General features: G+C 47.6%; 1 protein-coding gene across 1 annotated transcript in view; it reads left to right on the forward strand.

The window, feature by feature from the left end:
* LOC132828635 (zinc finger protein 420-like) overlaps nucleotides 1–21,186 on the forward strand; it is a 54,228-nt gene extending 33,042 nt beyond the window's left edge. The window contains exons 4-6 of the mRNA XM_060845682.1: nucleotides 7,130–7,224; nucleotides 7,312–7,376; nucleotides 19,642–21,186. Coding sequence (XP_060701665.1) covers nucleotides 7,130–7,224; nucleotides 7,312–7,376; nucleotides 19,642–20,594 — 1,113 coding nt within the window. The 3' untranslated portion in view covers nucleotides 20,595–21,186. The remainder of the gene's footprint in view (nucleotides 1–7,129; nucleotides 7,225–7,311; nucleotides 7,377–19,641) is intronic.
* The last annotated feature ends 721 nt before the right edge of the window (nucleotides 21,187–21,907 follow it).

Raw genomic sequence — 21,907 nt, forward strand, 5'->3', positions numbered from 1 at the left:
AAGGACCCAAGAGGGCCTTAGAATTGTTGGGGTGATTACACTACTAGGGTGTTTAATGTAGGGCTAGGGAGGGTAATACTATTACCGCAACAGACACTTCTAGTTCCAGCCCTGAAACGGTTAATAACAGCCATGCGGGCTGAAGCTGGCAACTGCATGACTACCTGTCTGGAGCTCGCAATTGATATACATTTTGTTAATTAAATTATGGAGCCTGTAACTCCCAGCCAGTGTCAATTGTTCCATCGAAACTCATGATTGATAAAGGAACCGGTAACTGTCAGACAGTGTGAATTGCTCTATCGGAACTCATAGTTGATAAAAGTACCTGTTAATTTACTTCCTGGAATTATTGATTAAATCTCGGAAAACGGCTAGCCTGTCAGACGCATAGTGATGAGAGTTGATTCTCTAAACAATGAACTATTGATTACGGGATTGGAACCGCTGGCCCCAGAACGTCTGTGCCATTGTCAAGCACAGCGGGAGCTGGACAGGCACCTCGATGCGGCCAATGGGAAGACGGATCCCCATCGCGCGCAGATGAACGGACCAATGAGGAAGGCGGCAAGGAAAATCTAACCGGGGACTCCAGGCAGCGCGAAATATAACTATGACAAGTCCGAACGGAGGGGTAGAACGCCTTCTCCAACGAATGCATGCTTGATAATTCGTTGTATCATTTCCCAGTTAAGATTCTGTGAATAAACGGCAGTCTGCGCCAAACTAAAGTTGCCAGTGTGGGTCTCTCCTTCCAAAAGAACACGCAAAGACGGGACCCCGCGGGTCCATCTTAACAGAATAAAGGGAAGACCTTTTAGAATGGTGATAAGGAGAAACGTTAGCCAGAGAGTGGCAAATCTGTGGAATTCTATGCCACAGGAGACTGTGGGTGGCCAGGCCGTTGAGTATATTTAAGACTGAGATAGATAGGTTCTTGAGTATCAAGGGGATCAAAGGTTACAGGGAGAAAGCATTTTGAGGATGTAACTCTGAAGATGGACGAGGGAGATCCAGTCGATGTAGTGTACCTGGACTTTCAGAAAGCCTTTGATAAAGTCCCACACAGGAGGTTGGTGAACAAAAGTCGAGCGCATGGTATTGGGGGCAAAGTACTAACTTGGATTGAAAGTTGGTTGGCTGGTAGGAAACAAAGAGTAGTGATTAACGGCTCCATTTCGGAATGGCAGGCAGTGACCAGTGGGGTACCGCAGGGATCAGTACTGGGACTGCAGCTTTTTACAATATACATTAATGATATAGAAGATGGTATTGACAATAACATTAGCAAATTTGCTGATGATACTAAGCTGGGTGGCAGGGTGAAATGTGAGGAGGATGTTAGGAGATTACAGGGTGACCTGGATAGGTTAGGTGAGTGGTCAGATGCATGGCAGATGCAGTTTAATGTGGATAAATGTATGGTTATCCACTTTGGTGACAAGAACAGGAAGGCAGATTACTATCTAACTGGAATCAATTTAGGTAAAGGGGCAGTACAAAGAGATCTTGGTGTTCTTGTCCACCAGTCATGCAGGTACAGCATGTAGTGAAGAAGGCTAATAGCATGCTCACGTTCATAACAAGAGGGATTGAGTGTAGAAGCAAAGAGGTTCTTCTGCAGCTGTACAGGGCCCTGGTGAGACCACACCTGGAGTACACTGCAGTTCTGGTCTCCAGATTTGAGGAAAGACATTCTGGCTATTGAGGGAGTGCAGCGTAGGTTCACGAGGTCAATTCCCGGAATGGCAGGACTATCTTATGTTGAAAGACTGGAGTGACTGGGCTTGTATACCCTTGAGTTTAGAAGACTGAGAGGGGATCTGATTGAGATGTATAGGATTATGAAAGGATTGGACACTCTGGAGGCAGGGAACATGTTTCCGCTGATGGGTTAGTGCCGAACCAGAGGACACAGCTTAAAAATACGGGGTAGACCATTTAGGACAGAGATGAGGAGAAACTTCTTCACCCAGAGAGTGGTGGCTGTGTGGAATGCTCTGCCCCAGAGGGCAGTGGAGGCCCAGTCTCTGGATTCATTTAAGAAAGAGTTGGATAGAGCTCTCAAGGATAGTGGAATCAAGGGTTATGGAGATAAGGCAGGAACAGGATACTGATTAAGGATGATCAGCCATGATCATATTGAATGGTGGTGCAGGCTCGAGGGGCAGAATGGCCTACTCCTGCACCTAGTGTATATTGTCTAAAGTGGGAGAATGGGGCTGAGAAACCTTTCAGCCATGACTGAATGGTGGAGCAGACTTATTGGGCTGAATGGCCTAATTTCTGCTCCTATGTCTAATGGTCTCATTGTTTCCTGCTCCTGTGCATGATATCTGAAGGATGTCTGTGCCTGCATGCCCAAATCTTCCACCTCTTCACTGTCTAGGAAATACCCTGTTAAAAATCACACAACACCAGGCTATAGTCCAACAGGTTTAATTAGAAGCACTAGCTTTCGGAGCCCCGCTCCTTCATCAGGTGGGTGTGGAGTATAAGTTTGTAAGATACAGAATTTGTAGCAATAGTTTACAGTGTGATGGAACTGAAATAATATATTGAAAAAGACCTGGGGGTATGAGTGTCTGTAAGAGTGTATGTGTATGTGTGTGAATGTAAAGGGGTGTATAAGTCTGTGAGAGGGTGTGTGTGCGCATGTGAGTGTATGTGTGAGCGTATGAGAGAGAGCTTGTGCGTGAGAGAGGGGATGCGTGAGTGTATGAGTCTGTAGGAGTGTACGTGTGTGAGAGAGAGAGTATGTAGTGCAGTTGGGTCACCAGTAACAAGACATGAACCCAAGGTTCCAGTTGAGGCCATGCGCCTGGGCTCTGAACTAGACTATGAGCCTCTGTTCGGCCACTTTGAGTTATTTTCACCATTTCTATGTCCAAAGTATATAACATCGCATTAAAATCCATTTGTTAGAGTTGGGTCCATGCATCTAATGGAGCGGTTACTTCAAATAGCAAAACAGCTACCAGCCATAGATGTGCCTTGCTGCACCACAGCCCTTTACATCAAGATCTGGGTCGTACATTTGTGGTATCAGTCCTTTAGGCTGTTTGTTGTGTCTGTCCATAAAAAGGAGGCATTTTGCACGCAGTGTCACATCCATCCCATTATATTCCTGCTTTCCAAATTTTTCCAACAGATTTACAGGGGGGGCCCCGATTTATGAACTTTTGACTTACAATCACTTGTGCATAAAGGAGAGATCTCGTATAGAGGAGCATCTTTAAAGATCCAAGATTCAAAGGTTGCCTGTGCTCACAAACTGCTGCTTTATATTGCCTTGCACTGTAACCTGACTGTGTACACATCCACTTGCAAACGGCCTCAAGAATGGAGCCCACTTGCGACTGGGGAACTGCTCGAACTGCGATTTCTAAGCTCTACTGTCAATGGTTGAGATTTTGTCTTGACATTTTTCTAACGGTGACTGCAAGAAGAAGTGAAACGTCTGTGTATATTAGCGAGCGGATGCTGAGAAGCTGACTGAGAAGTTGTAATGATCTGGACCGTACCATCTTTGTTCTGGTGTGACCTTTTTTTTGCTTCAGTAGGCTGGATTGTTGGTTTGCAAAGCAGTGGGAGGCCAGCTGCGTGAGCTCAATTCCCATCACTGGTCCGAGGTTACCATGAAAGAGGCTCCTTCTCAACCTCTTCCCTCGCCCGAGGTCTGGTGGCCCTCAGGTTAAATCCCCACCAGTTGCTTCCCTCTAATGAGAGAGCAGCCCCTATGGTCTGGTAAGACTATGGCAACACAACAACAATAACCTTTTTATGACCATGCTGTGTTTGTGCCTCGATTTGGAGATGCCGGTGTTGGACTACACAGTTAAAAAACCAAGCAAAGGCTACGACAACGGATGAATGGGCACTGCACAACAATCAACAGACAGGAGGCTTCCCTCCCAGTTGGGGAACACTTCAGTGATCCAGGGCATTCAGCCTCAGACCTTCGGTTGACCATCCTCCAAGGTGGACTTTGGGACAGGCAGCAGAGGAAAGTGGCCGAGCAGAGGCTGATAGCTAAGTTTGGTACCCATAGGGAGGGCCTCAACCGGGACCTTGGGTTCATGTCACATTACAGGTGATCACCATTGCACTACACACACACACACACAGATATTCCTACACACACACACTCTCACATACACACGGACGCAGGTACACACAGACGCACACACAGACACCACACACACCCTTATAGACACACACACTCCCACGCTCACACATGTACCCCCTCACAGACTTAAGACACTCTGCACCCACGACACGCACACACTTTCTCACACTCACAACCCCCACCCCAGACAGACAGACAGACACAGACAGACAAAGACCCACATGCACACATATATTTTGTGTGGTGAATTTTTATTGCAGAGTTACATTGTACTTTGCTTAAAAACTGCATATATACATGTAGAACTCTGAGCTCAAAAACTGCATGAATTTATGTAAAACACTGTTATCTCACTTTTTAGATTAGAATCAATCTAAACATCAGGTCATAGACAGAGAACACAGGGGGCTAACACCTTCAACATATTGTCTAGCTATCACCATTGTTAGCAGCTAACCCGAGAATGCAACTTTAAAAAGAAGGGTTTTGTGATATACACATGAAAGAAGTGAAACTATCACTGTATTCTAACAGATGAAAGGCTTAACAAACAATCAATTTTTCAATGTATAATTTCAGTTACATCACACTGCAAATTTTTGCTATAAATTCTGTTACGATTGAGCCCTCCACAATCACCTGATGAAGGAGCGTCGCTCCAAAAGCTAGTGCTTCCAATTAAACCTGTTGGACTATAACCTGGTGTTATGAAGGGCTTATGCCCGAAACGTCGAATTTCCTGTTCCTTGGATGCTGCCTGACCTGCTGCGCTTTTCCAGCAACACATTTTCAGCTATAACCTGGTGTTGTGTGATTTTTAACTGTGTTTTTGCCTGTGCACCATTGCTGCCACTGTAATCACAGCTTTCTCTTACCCTGAGCAGTGTCTGTCTGTCTATATCTCTCTCTCTCTCATTTAGTACTTTCAAAGCTTCTGAACATACTTTCTTAAAATGCCAGCTGTATCGTGCCATCAGCAAATTTAGAAATATGACTTTCTTTCCCAATATCTAAGTCTTATCACATACGGATGAGGAAGGACACCATTTCAACTGGGACAACACATCCATCCTTGGACAAGCCAAACAGAGAATTCCTAGAAGCATGGCATTCCAACCGGAACTCTATGAACAAACACATCGAGTTCGACCCCAACTACCATCCCCTGAGAAAAGGAACAGGAAGTGACTTCACCGTAGGAAATGACTTCACCACAGGAAATGACACCACCAACCCAAAGAAACCCAAACCTATAAATAGAAAGCAGGAAGTCTCAGCATTGCTTTGCCTGAGGCCCACTGAAGATGTTACCTAGTAGGTTAACAAAATGTCTGGAAATGAACCTTGCAGCTCAGCGAGCAAACCTACATTCATATGCAATATGTTAGTGAGAACACATTTTGAATACTGAGTATGATTCTAATTCCCTTGTTCTGGCAAGGATGTTGCTAAACTGAAAATGGTGCAGGAAACATGGACAAGGATTTGTTGGGACTGGAGGGTTTGAATTATAATGAGAGGCTGGATAGGCAGGGGCTATCTTCCCTGGAATGTTGGAGGCAAAGGGATAACCTTATAGAGTGAAGCAGTGGAGGTCTCCCTTTCATTTATTGGAGGCTAGGTTCCTGCATAGACTGGATTAGAATGATTGTTATTCTGAATTTTTGTCATTCTTTATTTTTCTGACTTGTTCGTATGATCTGTAATGTTAGGCTTTTTATTTTACTTTGTTTGATTGTTTTTGCTGAAGAGTTTGTTCTTAAGAATCTGTATGTAGGTACTTTTATACCTAAGATGGCACCATAATGTGGCGACTTGTAAACTTTTCACTACTCATTTAATGACAACAAAGCTAACTGAATTAAATCTAAAATCATGAGGGCCACAGATAAGGTGAATAGTCAAGGTCTTTTTCCCAGGGTAGGGGAGTCCAAAACTAGAGGGTAGAGGTTTAAGGTGAGAGGGGAAAGATTTAAAAGGGACCTGAGGGACAACTTTTTCACGCAGAGGGTGGTGCGTGTATAGAATGAGCTGCTGGAGAAAGTGGTAAAGGTGGGTCCAGTTACAACATTTGGATGGGTACGTGAATAGGAAACATTTACAGGGATATGGGTCAAGTCCTGGCAAATGGCACTAGTTCAGTTTAGGGAATCAGGTCGGCTTGGATGAGTTGGACGAAAGGGTCTGTTTCCATGCTGTATGGCTCTATCTGCTGAATGAATGCAAAGCACTGCAGATTGTGGATACCTGAAATTAAATAAGAAAGTGCTGTAAAAGGTCAGTGAGATCAGGCAGCACCTATGAAGTGAGATAAGGAGGTTGGGGTCTTGTTTGCTCAGTGGAATTGGTCTGCGAGCAGTCACCCAGTCTGTGTTTGGTCTCCTCAATATGGATCAGAATACATTTTGAGCAGTGAATCACTGCTTCATTTGGATGGAGTATTTGGGACCTTGAGAAAAGGTGATAACAGGGTGAGTCTTACACCTGTGGACATGCTGGCAGAAGAAGATGAGTGTTAGGAATGTACTTTGGAAGGAGCTGACCCCTTCAGAACACTGAAATGGGAAAATCAAAGCTTGAGGCAGCCGCTTAATAAACCCCGTGGAATCACCATCCTCTGGTTCACATTGTGTCCATCTGTTGTTTGAGAACACCACAAATGTGCAAGTGTTTCCTCAGAAAGAGGAAAATCTACGGCAAAGGTATCCAATACTACATTGGTTTCTCTTCTGTCCACAACGAATAAACTATTGAACAGACTTCGAGTTATGTTGGTACTTTCCCATTTTTCATTGCATGGGAAGTTAGAGAAGTGTGTTCAAGCCATTACTGAATGCAGATGCCCAGACTGTGAGGAATGTTAAAGCTCATGTCAATTGTCGCAGGGAATTTTGACAATATTATTATTATTGCTGTTGTTGTCAGTGTGCATTGCTCCCTCTCTCAGTCTGAACTGAAGCTCAGCATTCCCAACAGTGACTGCTCCTAGTCCACAACCAGGAGATCAGTGCGCAGGCGCGGGCCCGCTGGGCGGACGGAGCATGCGCGGACCCGTTAACCGCGGACCGTCTTTGCTTGTCTCCGGTCCGTAAACGGTGAGAATGAGGCGGGGCGGAGCCAGCGAGGGCTGTGGTGGGGAGGCTTCGTGAATGTTTTGTGTCAACCGCAAACCCGAAAAAAAGAAGTTATCGGTGGCCGGCTGACGGCGGAGTGAGGGCGAGTGGTTTACGGGAGGCATTCGCCGAAGGTAGGCCCCGGGGTGACGGACGCCATCTTTATTGGGGGCACTGGGCGTCCGTGCGGCCGCCATCTTTGTAGGGGGCAATGTGTGGAATGAGTGGGCGGAGCTTGCTGCCCATTGTTCAGGATGGAGACAACTTGTCCATCAGGCTGCATTAGCCTTTCACACCCAGTGTCTTGTTGATGAGGCAGAGCAGGAGCACAGGTTAAAAGAAAAGAAACATATCCACTAACTCATGGGACATCCTGCTTCATGTGTCAGAGGATCTGAGGCTCTGGGTAAAAAATGAGGTCTGCAGATGCTGGAGATCACAGCTGAAAATGTGTTGCTGGTTAAAGCACAGCAGGTCAGGCAGCATCTAAGGAATAGGAAATTCGACGTTTTGGGCATAAGCCTGATGAAGGGCTTATGCCCGAAATGTCGAATTTCCTATTCCTTGGATCTGAGGCTCTGCTCAGTCACATGAAGCCCCAGGGCAGAAATTCATGATCCACATAAAAATCCGAGAGGGGAAAGATTTAACAAGGACCTAAAGGGCAACTTTTTCACACAGAGGGTGGGTGCGTGTATGGAATGAGCTGCCAGAGGAAGTGGTGGAGGCTGGTACAATTGCAACATTTAGAAGGATGGGTGTATGAATAGGAAGGGTTCAGAGAGATATGGGTCAAGTGCTGGCAAATGGGACAAGATTAATTTAGGATATCTGGTTGGCATGGACGAGTTAGACCGAGGGATCAGTTTCCAAACTGTACACGCACTGTGCAGCGGGGAGAGTGCATGGTCATCCTCGACCAGGGGAAGGAGATGGTGCAGTTTTCTATCCCAGACTGACTGGATGCATTTTGTGAACCTTGTTTTACAGACCATTACAAGTGAATTAATAGATGGGAACCTCAAAATAAATGCACCATCAAATTCTGACAGAATTATTTAATTCATTAGGACCTGGATAACAGCGACCTTTGTGTGTGAGTATTGAATGCCAGCTCATTCCCATTTGTTGTATAAAATTTCTGCCTTCAATCTCTGCACTCTCTCTGTAGATTCTCCCCAAATCTTAAATGTGTGGCCTGTTATCCTTTTACTATCAGCTGACAAAAGTAGGTTTTATCCTCCTAATGTAGGTTTACGATCAACACCTCCATCAAATCTCCTCTCAATTTAAAAACCAAAAGAACCGCGGATGCTGTAAATCAGAAACAAACACAGAAAGTTTCTGGAAAAGCTCAGCAGGTCTGTGCAGAGAAATCAAAGTTAATGTTTCGGGTCCAGTGTCACTTCCTCACAGGACTCGAAATGTTAACTTTGATTTCTCTTCACAGACCTGCTGTGCTTTTCCAGCAACTTTCTGTTTCTGTTTCTCCTGTCAGTTTCCTTTTGCTACAAAGAGAATGATCTGTTTCTCCAAAGACCTGACTCCCCAGTGTCTGCTTCCTGTTTATAAGGTACAAGCCCGATTGCGTTGGAACACTCTCCACGTCCGTCCTTCAGTGCAGCTGCAGACAATATTAAAGAAAGTGAACATCACCCCGGACAAAGCAGTGGTGCCGAAATGGTATCCCATCCACCGCCTACAACATTCAGTCTCCCCACCCCCGAGGCACAGCAGCATCACTGTGTCAGAAGTAAAGTCACCATTGTACTGCTAGACCAGACAGCTGCTTTCTCATCAAAGAGAGATGACTGGTGGTGGTTTAAACTGAGGCTCCCCATGCCCCCGGTGAGGGGGAGAGGTTGGGAAGGAGAGTCCACCTCTTGGAGCCAGATATTTCCGATGTGCACCATCTATTATACTGCAGTAACTTACCCAAAGTCTTTCAACAGCACTTTCCGAACTCCGACCTCTGCCGGGTAAAATGACAAGGGCAGCAAGTCCGTGAGAACGTAAATCTGTGGATCTATTTTAAAATAGGCGGCACGGTGGCTCAGTGGTTAGCGCCGCTGCCTCACAGCACCAGGGTCCCAGGTTCGATTCCAGCCTCAGGCGACTGTCTGTTGTGGAGTTTGCACATTCTTCCCCGTGTCTGCGTGGGTTTCCTCCGGGCGCTCCGGTTTCCTCCCACAGTCCAAAGATGTGCAGCTCAGGGTGAATTGGCCATGCTAAATTGCCCCATAGTGATAGGTGCATTGGTCAGAGGGTCTGGGTGGGGTTACACTTTGGAGGGTTAAAGGGCCTGTTTGCATACTGTAGGGAATCTAATCTAAAAAAAATCACCATCTGTAACTCGCACTCCAAGCCATACATCATCATGCGTTGAAGTATATCACTGCACCTTCACTGGCACTGGGTCACAGTCATAGAGCACCCTTCCTAACAGGCACCGCAGACTGCAACCATTAAAGAAGGCAACTCACCACCATTTTCTGAAGAACAATTTGGGATGGGGAGTAAATGCTCGAATAACCAGCAAACCCCCATGCCCCATGAATGAATACAAGGTTCAGCTATAATGCGCAGTTCTTCAATGTGAACTGACTATAATGCGATTGAAGAATTTAGACCATTACTTGTAGAACGTTGACTTTCCTTACCGGTATTGGTTATATTGTGTTTCCAGTCCTATTGGTTTAAATGGTGCTACTATTACATGATTTTCTTATAGCACTGAGGTGCACGGGAACAGAACTATCGTGTTATACCAGAACGGATTGTAGTCCAAAAAATAACCCGAACCTCGCAACTAAAATCCCTCCTCCCTTGAACTATTGTTGGTAAAACTGTTCTGCCCCATTCCTCTCAGGGACCCTCCCATTCTTCACAATGCGTGGTAACCTCTGGTTTGCATCGCCCTACATGGACTGTGTTCCTGTGTGTAATGTCATCACACACGACCAATTGCAGTGGAACTCACGGCCTGTTAGGGTGGTAGACAGAAACCCTTGTAGCCTTTAGGAATACTGAGATGCTCATTTGCAATGCCAAGGATACAAGGTTCTGGGCCAAGTCTTGGAAAGTAGGATTAGAATAGTTAGATGGTTGTTTTTTTAGGTGAGGACTTGATGACCTTTTTCTGTTCTGTCGACCTCTGGGACTCTACGAGACCGAATATTACAGGCAGGTCAGATATATTAATCCTTGGCACAACATCGTGGACCGAAGGGCCTGTTCTGTGCTGTACATTTCTACATTCTATCAGCGTTGATGACATATGATGTTAGGTCGTATCTTCAGGAAGGAAGTGACATAGAGAGGCGGCTCAGTTCAGTCGGAAATTTGGAGGCCAGGGCTCAGGAAGGTGCTACCAGCATGTGGAGAAATAAACATCGGGCATGCTCACAGGATGGAATTAGAGGCGAGTAAATATCGTGGGGATTTATGAAGCTGGAGGAGATGACTGAGGTAGGGAACACTCTGAGGCTGGAGGAAGTTGCAGAGATAGGGAGAACTCTCATAGAACAATTTGAACAGAAAGACGAGAAATTTACAATGTATGTTTTTAACCCTGAGTCTTTCTCAGTCCAGAGGGCGATGGGTGAACAGGACATGGTGTGGGTACGCACACTGGCAGCAGAGTTTTGGATGAGAGTTGAAACTTGGGGTAAAATATTTCACCACAGTTGTAAACAGTCCAGTTCAGTGTCAAGACACTTACCAGGGACAGGAATGATGCCAGAGGAAAGGGAGTTTAGTTTTTACTGGGGACAGCTGAAGTCTTCCTAGTACAGGTTATTCTGTTATAATGTGCATCTGGTTAATGTGGATTCGCTGTTATGCGATTGGTGAGTTGGGGACTCTGTTTTGAAAGTGCAAACGTTTAAAACGCGTGTTGGCTATAATGCGATTACATTGCCAATATTTTAAGCGCCGTTTCTGAAGTGCAATTTTTCTATAATGCGGGGTTTCACAAGAATACAGCCATCACGTTATAGAAAAAACGACCTAGATTTCAATGGAAGAAATACCCGCTCATCCAGGAATGTTTGTTAGACACGTTGGGATGGTGTGTGACTTGGGGTGGGGGGGGGAAGAGGGGAAATGGTGATGCTACCCTGGTCCTTCTTAGTGATGGGGGGTGAAAATAGAACCATGAGATAGCATTGGCAGATCACGTTCAGGATAATTCAAAGAGATTCTACAAATACATTAAGAGCAGGAGGGTAAGTAGAGAGAGAGGGTAGAGCCTCTTAAAGATCCTGGAGGTTGTCTTTGTGTTAGCCCCAGGAGATGGGAGAGATACTAAATGAATAGTTTGCATCAGTTTTTACTGTGGAGAAAGAAATAGAGACTAGAGAATGCAGAGAAATAAATTTCGATCTTTCAAAGACATTACAGAGGAGGAGGTTTGGGAGGCCATAGAGAATATAAAGGTGGATAAGTCTCTGGGACCTGATGCTGAACAAAGAGCCCTTGGAGTGCAGTTTCATAGCTCCTTGAAAGTGGAGTCGCAGGTAGATAGGACAGTGAAGAAGGCATTTAGTATGCTTTCCTTTATTGGTCAGAATATTGAGTACAGGAGTTGGGAGGATATTGTGAAACTTGAAAGGATTCAGAAAAGATTTACAAGGATGTTGCCAGAGTTGGAGGATTTGAGCTACAGGGAGAGGCTGAACAGGCTGGGGCTGTTTTCCCTGGAGCGTTGGTGGCTGAGGGGTGACCTCATAGAGGTTTACAAAATCATGAGGGGCATGGATAGGATAAATAGGCAAAGTCTCTTTCCTAGGGTGAGGGAGTTCAGAACTAGAGGAGTCGCAGGGGAAAGATATAAAAGAAACCTAAGGGGCAACTTTTTCACCCAGAGGGTGGTACGTGTATGGAATGAGCTGCCAGAGGATGTGGTGGAGGCTGGTACAATTGTAACATTTAAGAGGCATTTGGATGGGTATATGAATAGGAAGGGTTTGGAGGGATATGGGCCGGTTGCTGGCAGGTGGGATTAGATTGGGTTGGGATATCTGGACGGGTTGGACCGAAGGGTCTGTTTCCGTGCTGTACACCTCTATGACTATATGATTGAAGGCAGAGCAGTAGATGTTGTTTACTTGGACTTTAGTGAAGCCGTTGTCAAAGTTCCATATGGGAGACGACTGCAATTAGTAAATTTGGATTCCGGGTGGTGTTTGCCAATTGGAACCATCATTGGCTTTAACGGCAGGCGACAGAGTGATGGTCGAGGGTTGCTTTTCAGACTGGAAGCCTGTGGTGTTCAACAGGGAGCGGTTCTGGGTCCGCTCTCGTTTCTCACTCGTATCAACGATTTGGACAAGAAGATAGAAGGCGGAGTTAGTAATTCTGTGGACAGCGCCAGAATTGGTGGCGCAGTGGACAGTGAAGAAGGTCTTCTAAGATTCCAAAGGGCTCTTGATCAAACTGGTCAGTGGGCTGAAAAATGGCAGATCAATCTGGAGAAGTGCGAAGGTGTTGCATGTTGGTGTCGCAAACAAGGGGAGAGCTCATCCAGTTCGCGGTAGAGCCTTGAGTTGTGTGGTAGAACAGATGGACCTAGGGGGGGCAGGTTTTTAATTCTTTGAAGTTTGCATTACATATGGACAGGGTTTGGTGTGTTTGCCTTCACTGCTCAGTCCTTTGAGGGAGTTGGCTCTCATGTTGAGGTTGTGCAGGGCATTGGTGAGGCCTCGTCTGGAATATTGGGTCCAGTTTTGGTTGTGCACATCTAGGAAGGAGATTACCAAGCTGAAGAGGGTTCAGGAGAGATGTACCGGGATGATGCCGGGTGCGGAAGGTTTCAGTTCGAAAGACACGCTGGGATTTTTTTTTCACTGGAGCCCAGGGGGTTGAGAGGTGACCTGATAGAAGTTTGTAAAATAAGACAGGTACAGATAGAATTAGTGGTAATTGTCTTTTCCATAGGATGGGGGATTTCAAGACTGGTGGGGGTGCACAGTTTTAAGGTGAGAGGGGAGGGATTTTAATATGAAAGGGGCAAATATTTTTACACAGAAGGTGGTTTGGGTGTGCAATTTGCAGAGGAAGTGGTGATTGTAGATATACAGGGGAACCTGGATTATCTGAATACCAGTTATCCCATCTCGAGGTCCCGAAAGACGTGTTTCCAACACTGATCGCGTCTTTTGTTTACAGTGATTAAAAGTGCTGCCAAGAACAGTCCAGGACTGATGGGAGCACAGGCTCCATCTCTACGTGACTGACCTCCCACCCTTTTTCTCTCTCCCCCCACACTTTCCCTGGTGTTCTTCACAGGTTAGCACCCTATCCCCTCACCCCTTCCCCAGATAGTCTCTCTCACATTGTACTGTACAGGGCAGATGTGTGTGTCTGTGTGTGTGGTGTATGTGCATGTGTGTATATGTGTCTGTGTGTGGTGTGTCTGTGTCTGTGTGTGTGGGGTGTGTGTGTGTGTGTGGTGTATGTGCATGTGTGTATATGTGTCTGTGTGTGGTGTGTCTGTGTCTGTGTGTGTGGGGTGTGTCTGTGTGTGTGTGGTGTGCGTGCGGTGTGTCTGTGTGTATGTGCAGTGTGTCTGTGTGTGGTGTGCGTGTGGTGTCTGTCTGTGTGGTGTGTCTGTGTGCGTGTGGTGTGTCTGTGTGGGGTGTGCGTGTGGTGTGTCTGTGTGCGTGTGGTGTGTCTGTGTGGGGTGTGCGTGTGGTGTGTCTGTGTGCGTGTGGTGTGTCTGTGTGGTGTGTTCGTGTGGTGTGTCTGTGTGTGGTGTGCGTGTGGTGTGTCTGTGTGGTGTGCGTGTGGTGTGTCTGTGTGTGGTGTGTGCGCGGTGTGTCTGTGTGTGGTGTGCGTGTGGTGTGTCTGTGTCTGTGTGTGTGCAGTGTGTGTGTGCAGTGTGTCTATGTGCGGTGTGTCTGTGTGTGTGTGCAGTGTGTCTGTGTGTGTGGTGTATGTGCATGTGTGTATATGTGTCTGTGTGTGGTGTGTCTGTGTGTGTGGGGTGTGTCTGTGTGTGTGTGGTGTGTGTGGGGTGTGTCTGTGTGTGTGTGGTGTGCGTGCGGTGTGTCTGTGTGTGTGCAGTGTGTCTGTGTGTGGTGTGTGTGTGGTGTATCTGTGTGTGTGTGGTGTGTCTGTGTGGTGTGTCTGCGTGGGGTGTGCGTGTGGTGTGTCTGTGTGCGTGTGGTGTGTCTGTGTGCGTGTGGTGTGTCTGTGTGGGGTGTGCGTGTGGTGTGTCTGTGTGCGTGTGGTGTGTCTGTGTGCGTGTGGTGTATCTGTGTGTGGTGTGCGTGTGGTATGTCTGTGTGTGGTGTGCGTGTGGTATGTCTGTGTGTGGTGTGCGTGTGGTATGTCTGTGTGTGGTGTGCGTGTGGTGTGTCTGTGTGGTGTGCGTGTGGTGTGTCTGTGTGTGTGTGCAGTGTGTCTGTGTGTGGTGTGTGCGCGGTGTGTCTGTGTGTGGTGTGTGCGCGGTGTGTCTGTGTGTGGTGTGTGCGCGGTGTGTCTGTGTGTGGTGTGCGTGTGGTGTGTGTGTGTGTGCAGTGTGTCTGTGTGTGTGTGCAGTGTGTCTGTGTGTGTGTGTGCAGTGTGTCTGTGTGTGTGTGTGCAGTGTGTCTGTGTGTGTGTGTGGTGTGTCTGTGTGCGGTGTGTGTGTGTGCAGTGTGTCTGTGTGTGGTGTGTGCGCGGTGTGTCTGTGTGTGGTGTGCGTGTGGTGTGTCTGTGTCTGTGTGTGTGTGCAGTGTGTCTGTGTGTGGTGTGTGTGTGCAGTGTGTCTATGTGCGGTGTGTCTGTGTGCGTGTGCAGTGTGTCTGTGTGTGTGTGCAGTGTGTCTGTGTGTGGTGTGCGTGTGGTGTGTGTGTGTGCAGTGTGTGTGTGTGCAGTGTGTCTGTGTGCAGTGTGTCTGTGTGCAGTGTGTGTGTGTGCAGTGTGTCTGTGTGTCTGTGTGCGGTGTGTGTGTGTGCAGTGTGTCTGTGTGTGTGCAGTGTGTCTATGTGTGTGTGTGGTGTGTCTGTGTGCGGTGTGTGTGTGTGCAGTGTGTCTGTGTGTGGTGTGCGTGTGGTGTGCCTGTCTGTGTGTGGTGTGTCTGTGTCTGTGTGGTGTGCGTGTGGTGTGTCTGTGTGTGTGTGTGTGTGGTGTGCGTGTAGTGTGTCTGTGTGTGGTGTGCGTGTGGTGTGTCTGTGTGTGGTGTGTGTGTGCAGTGTGTCTGTGTGTGGTGTGCGTGTGGTGTGTCTGTGTCTGTGTGTGGTGTGTCTGTGTCTGTGTGTGGTGTGTGTGTGGTCGGTGTGTGTGTGTGGTGTGCGTGTGGTGTGTCTGTGTGTGGTGTGCGTGTGGTGTGTCTGTGTGTGGTGTGCAGTGTGTCTGTGTGTGGTGTGCAGTGTGTCTGTGTGTGTGTGCAGTGTGTCTGTGTGTGGTGTGCGTGTGGTGTGTCTGTGTGTGTGTGCAGTGTGTCTGTGTGTGTGTGCAGTGTGTGTGTGCGTGTGGTGTGTCTGTGTGTGTGTGCGCAGTGTGTGTGTGTGTGCGCGCGCAGTGTGTGTGTGTGTGGTGTGCGTGTAGTGTGTCTGTGTGGTGTGCGTGTGGTGTGTCTGTGTGTGGTGTGTGTGTGCAGTGTGTCTGTGTGTGGTGTGCGTGTGGTGTGTCTGTGTCTGTGTGTGGTGTGTGTGGTGTGTGTGTGGTCTGTGTGTGGTGTGTGTGTGTGTGGTGTGCGTGTGGTGTGTGTGTGGTGTGTCTGTGTGTGGTGTGCGTGTGGTGTGTCTGTGTGTGGTGTGCAGTGTGTCTGTGTGTGTGCAGTGTGTCTGTGTGTGGTGTGTGTGGTGTGTCTGTGTCTGTGTGCAGTGTGTCTGTGTGTGTGCGCAGTGTGTCTGTGTATGGTGTGCGTGTAGTGTGTCTGTGTCTGTGTGTGGTGTGCGTGTGGTGTGTCTGTGTGTGGTGTGTGTGTGCAGTGTGTCTGTGTGTGTGCGCAGTGTGTCTGTGTGTGGTGTGCGTGTGGTGTGTCTGTGTCTGTGTGTGGTGTGTGTGTGTGTGGTGTGCCTGTGTGTGGTGTGCCTGTGTGTGTGTGTGGTGTGTCTGTGTGTGTGTGCAGTGTGTCTGTGTGTGGTGTGCGTGTGGTGTGTCTGTGTGTGTGGTGTGCGTGTGGTGTGTCTGTGTGTGTGGTGTGCGTGTGGTGTGTCTGTGTGTGCAGTGTATCTGTGTCTGTGTGTGGTGTGCGTGTGGTGTGTCTGTGTGTGGTGTGTGTGTGCAGTGTGTGTGTGTGTGTGCGCAGTGTGTCTGTGTGTGGTGTGCGTGTGGTGTGTCTGTGTCTGTGTGTGGGGTGTCTGTGTGTGGTGTGTCTGTGTGTGGTGTGTGTGTGGTGTGTGTGTGGTGTGTCTGTGTGTGGTGTGTGTGTGGTGTGCCTGTGTGTGGTGTGCCTGTGTGTGTGCGCGCTATTTGGAGACTCACTCCCCCAAAAGGCTGAGCTGCAGCAGTCTTGTTGTTGGTGTCCAGTCCGGCTGCCCCGGAGAGGGGGTGTGGGTGGGTGGGTGTCGCGCTGGGAGTGGAGGTGAATGGGGGGGGCGGGTGGTGGTGTTGGACGGGTTTTGGATGGGGATGGGCGGGGGCGGGTGAGGGCTCGTTGCGTTGCGCTGCTGCTAGTCTTCTGAACGGGGAGCAGACTTAATCGAAAACTCCGAGCTCCAGAGGAAAGACATTTAATCGATTAACCGAATAATCAATTATCCGAACGAAATAGTGCCCACCCATCACGTTCAGATAATCGAGGTTCCTCTGTAATTACAACATTTAAAAGACATTTGTATAAATACATGGATAGGAAAGGAAAGGTTTGGAGGGATATGGGCCTGGAGCAGGCAAGTGGGACTAGTTTGGTTTGGGATTATATTCGGCATGTTAGACTGAAGGGTTTGTTTCCGTGCTCTGTGACTGTCAGAAATAGGTGTAGGTCATTCCACCCCTCCAGCTTTCTCTGCCATTCGGTACGTTTGTGGCTGATGTGTTGCAGGTCGCCAACTCCTCTTCATAGAATTCCCGCAGTGAATCCATACGGCCTGTCAAGTCCATACTGACCTTCCGAAGTGCATCCCACCCAGACCTACCTCCTTACCCTATTCCTGCATTTCCCATGGCCCCTCCACCTGGACACTATGGCCAGTTCACCTGACCTGCACATCTTTGGACTGTGGGAGGAAACCGGAGCACCCGGAGGAAACCCACGCAGACACAAGGAGAACGTGCAAACTCCAGGCACCCGAGGTGGGAATCGAACCCGGGTTCCTGGCGCTGTGAGGCAGCAGTGCTACCCGCTGATGCACCATGTCCCCGCTGCACGTCTGCATAGCCCTCAACTCTTCAGTGTTTCAAAAATCGATCTGCCTCATCTCTTAAATACTCTGTGTTCGATGCCCCACAACTCTCTGGGTTACAGAATACCAGTCATAGGGGGAGGCGATGGCCTAGAATATTATTGTTGGACCAGGTAATGTTCTGAGGCCCTGCCATGGCAGATGTTGGACTTTGAATTCGATAAAAATCTGGAATTAAGAGTCTAATGATGACTTTGAATCTATTGGTGATAATTGGAAAATCCCATCTGACTCACTAATATCCTTCCGGAAAGGAAACCGCTGTCATTTTCTTCTTCAGAGAAGAAATTCCTTTGGATTTCAGTTTTAAATGAGTGTTCCCTTATTCTGTAAGTGTGTCCCCTAGTTCAAGATTCCATCCCTTAGAGCCATTGAGATGTACAGCACGGAAACAGACCCTTCGGTCCAACCCGTCCATGCCGACCAGATATCCCAACCCAATCTAGTCCCACCTGCCAGCACCCGGCCCATATCCCTCCAAACCCTTCCTATTCATATACCCATCCAAATGCCTCTTAAATGTTGCAATTGTACCAGCCTCCACCACTTCCTCTGGCAGCTCATTCCATACACATACCACCCTCTGCATGAAAAAGTTGTCCCTTAGGTCTCTTTTATATCTTTCCCCTCTCACCCTAAACCTATGCCCTCTAGTTCTGGACTCCCCCACCCCATGGAAGAGACTTTGTCTATTTATTCTACTTGTGGAAACACCTTCTCAACATCAACCCTGCCAAGCCTGCTCACAATCTTTCATGATTCAATAAGATCGCCCCTCATTCTTCTAAGTTCTATTGAATACGGGCTGAACCTGCTTAGCTGTCTCTTGTTTATCTCAGGAATAGCTGCCCTTAAAATACAGAGACTGGAAGTATACACTGTTCTCCAGTTGCAGCCTCACCCTGTTCAATTGCTACAAGGCTTCTGGGTTTTGAACTACTACTAATTCTACTTCTACTAGTACACCTCCTCCTTCCTCCCTCTCTCCCTACAATAATGACCAAACGCCCATTCGGCCTGATTACATACTGTCCCTGCACACTAACCTTGTCCTCCCTCAAACAACTCTCTGCCTTTTTCCTTCAAAAACTTACACATTCCTACGTTAAGATCCATCTGCTAAGTTTTGCCTACTGATAACCTAGCTGTAATCCCCCCCTTGCAGATTCTTTGTATGAGGCGAGAGCTTTCATTTGGCCGTGGGGACCTAAAATCCTCCTCCTCTCCCCGTTTTTCACTCCCCTCTCCTTCACTTTTCCAGTTTTCCTTTCCCATTTCCTCATCTCCCGTCAAGGCCCAGGTCTCTTTCAGGTCCAGTGTATGAGCAGAGGTGGGTATTGCAGATGCTGGAGATGAGAGTCAAGATTAAAGTGCTGGAAAAGCACAGCAGGTCAGGCAGCATCCGAGGAGCCCGAAAATTGACATTTTGAGCAAAAGCCCTTCATCAGGAAGGGCGTCCTTCCTGAAGGGCTTTTGCCCGAAACGTCGATTCTCCTGCTCCTCGGATGCTGCCTGAGCTACTGTGCTTTTCCAGCACCACTCTAACCTATGGCAGCTCCCCTTCCCTAAGGATATCTGTCAATCGGTTAGGTTTTTATGATAGTCCAGCAGATTCCTTGGTCATGTTTTCCCGTGCAGAAAGTGAGGATTGCAGATGCTGGAGATCAGAGCTGAAAATGTGTTGCTGGAAAAGCGCGGCAGGTCAGGCAGCATCCAAAGAGCAGGAGAATCGACGTTTCGGGCGTGAGCCCTTCTTCAGGAATCCTGAAGAAGGGCTCATGCCCTGAAACGTCGATTCTCCTGCTCTTTGGATGCTGCCTGACCTGCCGCGCTTTTCCAGCAACACATTTTCAGCTCATGTTTTCCGTGTGCTGGCCCCACCACTGAGCAGACTAATTCACCTCCACTTCACAACCTGCCTCTGTGCTTTTTGTGGGTTCTGCCTCACTGTCCTGTTTTAAATCAGCAGTGCAAGGGAAGAATTTGCGGTCAAGGGAGTGAGATGAAACATCGCCTCAGGATCTGATGGAGTCGTCCAATGTTTCCTAACCTGAATATCGTTGAGTTTTGACCATGGAAGGAAACAGCACCATTGGCAGTGGGGAGAAGCTGTTGACGTGTGGAGAAAGCTTCAGCCAGCCTTCTGGCCTTTCGAGACACAACTGCAGAGCCAGCGGTGAGAGACCGTGGAAATGTGAGGCTTGCGGGAAGGGATTCCGATCCCCTTCTGAACTGGAAACCCATCGACGCTGTCACACCGGGGAGAGGCCGTTCACCTGCTCCAGGTGCAAGAAGGGGTTCACTCGGTTATCCACCCTGCTCTCCCACCAGCGGGCTCACACCGGGGAGAGGCCGTTCGCCTGCTCCGAGTGCGGGAAGGGATTCTCGCGGTTATACCACCTCCTGACACACCAGCGGATTCACACCGGCGAGAGACCATTCACCTGCTCTGAATGTGGGAAGGGATTCACTCAATTCTCCAGCCTGCTGATCCACCAGCGAGTGCACACCGGGGAGAGGCCGTTCACATGCACTGAGTGTGGGAAGGGCTTCACTAATTCATCCAACTTGTTGGAACACCAGCGAATTCACACCGACGAGAGACCTTTTCGATGTACAGAGTGTGGGAAGTGCTACAAAAGTTCCGGGGAACTAATATCCCATCAACATGTTCACACCGACGAGAGACCGTTCACCTGCTCTCACTGTGGGACTGCATTCAAGACAGCATCTGGCCTCACTAAACACCAGCGAGGCCACAGCGGGGAGAAGCCGTTCATCTGCTCCAAGTGTGGGAAGGGATTCACTCAGTCGTCCAACCTGTGGAAACACCAGCGAGTTCACACCGGGGAGAAGCCGTTCACCTGCTCCGAGTGTGGGAAGGGATTCGCTGAATCGTTCACTCTGCTGAGACACCAGCAAATTCACACCGGGGAGAGGCCGTTCACCTGCCCCCACTGTGGCAAGGGATTCACTCACTCATCTAACTTGCTGACCCACCAGCGACTTCACAAGTAACTGCAATATTTGGACTTGCCTGTTAAGTCTCATCAAATGTTCATTGTTATGTGTTTCTGTTGATAATAAACTAAACCCTAATTCAGGTGTTTAGTTCTAGATGTAGGTTTGCTCACTGAGCTGCAAGGTTCATTTCCAGACGTTTCAATACCCTACTAGGTTAATATCTCCAGTGGGCCTCAGGCGAAGCAGTGTACATGATTCTTGCTTTCTATTTATATGTTTGGGTTTCTTTGTGTTGGTGATGTCATTTCCTGCGGTGATGTCATTTCATATGGTGACGTCATGTCCTGTTTTTCTCAGGGGGTGGTAGATGGGGTCTAACTCGATGTGTTTGTTGATAGAGTTCTGGTTGGAATGCTATTGCTTCTAGGAATTCTCATGCGTGTCTCTGTTTGGCTTGTCCTAAATAACACCAAACCAAAGAAACACAAACATATAAATAGAAAGCGGGAATCTTGTACACTGGTCCACCTGAGGCCCACTGAAGATGGTACCGAATAGGGTGACGAAACGTCTGGAAATGAACCTTCCAGCTCAATGAGCAAACCTACATCCAGGACCTCAACCTGAGCTACAAATCTTCTCAAAACTTGTCAAGTGTTTAGTATTTTGGATAAAATAGTGTTTAACAAAAAAACTGGCATAGCAAGAGAGATGAGCTTAGTTCTGGAAATCAGATGTCGAATCAGTTTGGGTTAGGGTTGCGATACAGGAACCAGCAATACAGAAACAATTCAACCCATGCTGTAAATTCAAGAGGCAAAGGGCTACCCCAAAAGGCACTATTTAAAGTAAAAATTAACAACTTTTTATATATTTTTTAAGTCGAACGGAGAATAATTAATTAACAACTCTTTTCTCTAAACACTAACTTTTACCTTCCCGTCTGGTCTGATGAAAAAAAAATTACGATTTACAAAAACAAAATCAAGTTTCAAAACCAGCCAGCTTGCTGAGTGTGCTCTGTAGATTTTCCTCTGTCTTCTTTTCTTCTTAGGGACTTCTGTTCCATACGTTGTTGATAGATCAAGGTACCTTTCAGAGTAGTGGGCAGCCTGTATTTATTGTGGCTTGGCAGATCTCTTTGCCATTCTGGCTAACTGGTCCAAATGTCTGATACTCAGACCCCAAAACATCAGATCGTTTCATATTGTCAAAATACTAAATTCAAACGTGGTTGGAGTTTGGTATCTTGGGGCATAATTTAAACTGCTTGGCTGAATTTGCATTTGTTTCTGTCTCCTAGCAACCCAGCCACTGCTAGCAGTTCGACCAACTGTTACATTTTAAATTTTCCAGTAATTCTCTAA

This window comes from Hemiscyllium ocellatum, chromosome 27, assembly GCF_020745735.1.
Source record: "Hemiscyllium ocellatum isolate sHemOce1 chromosome 27, sHemOce1.pat.X.cur, whole genome shotgun sequence".
NCBI lineage: Eukaryota > Metazoa > Chordata > Chondrichthyes > Orectolobiformes > Hemiscylliidae > Hemiscyllium > Hemiscyllium ocellatum.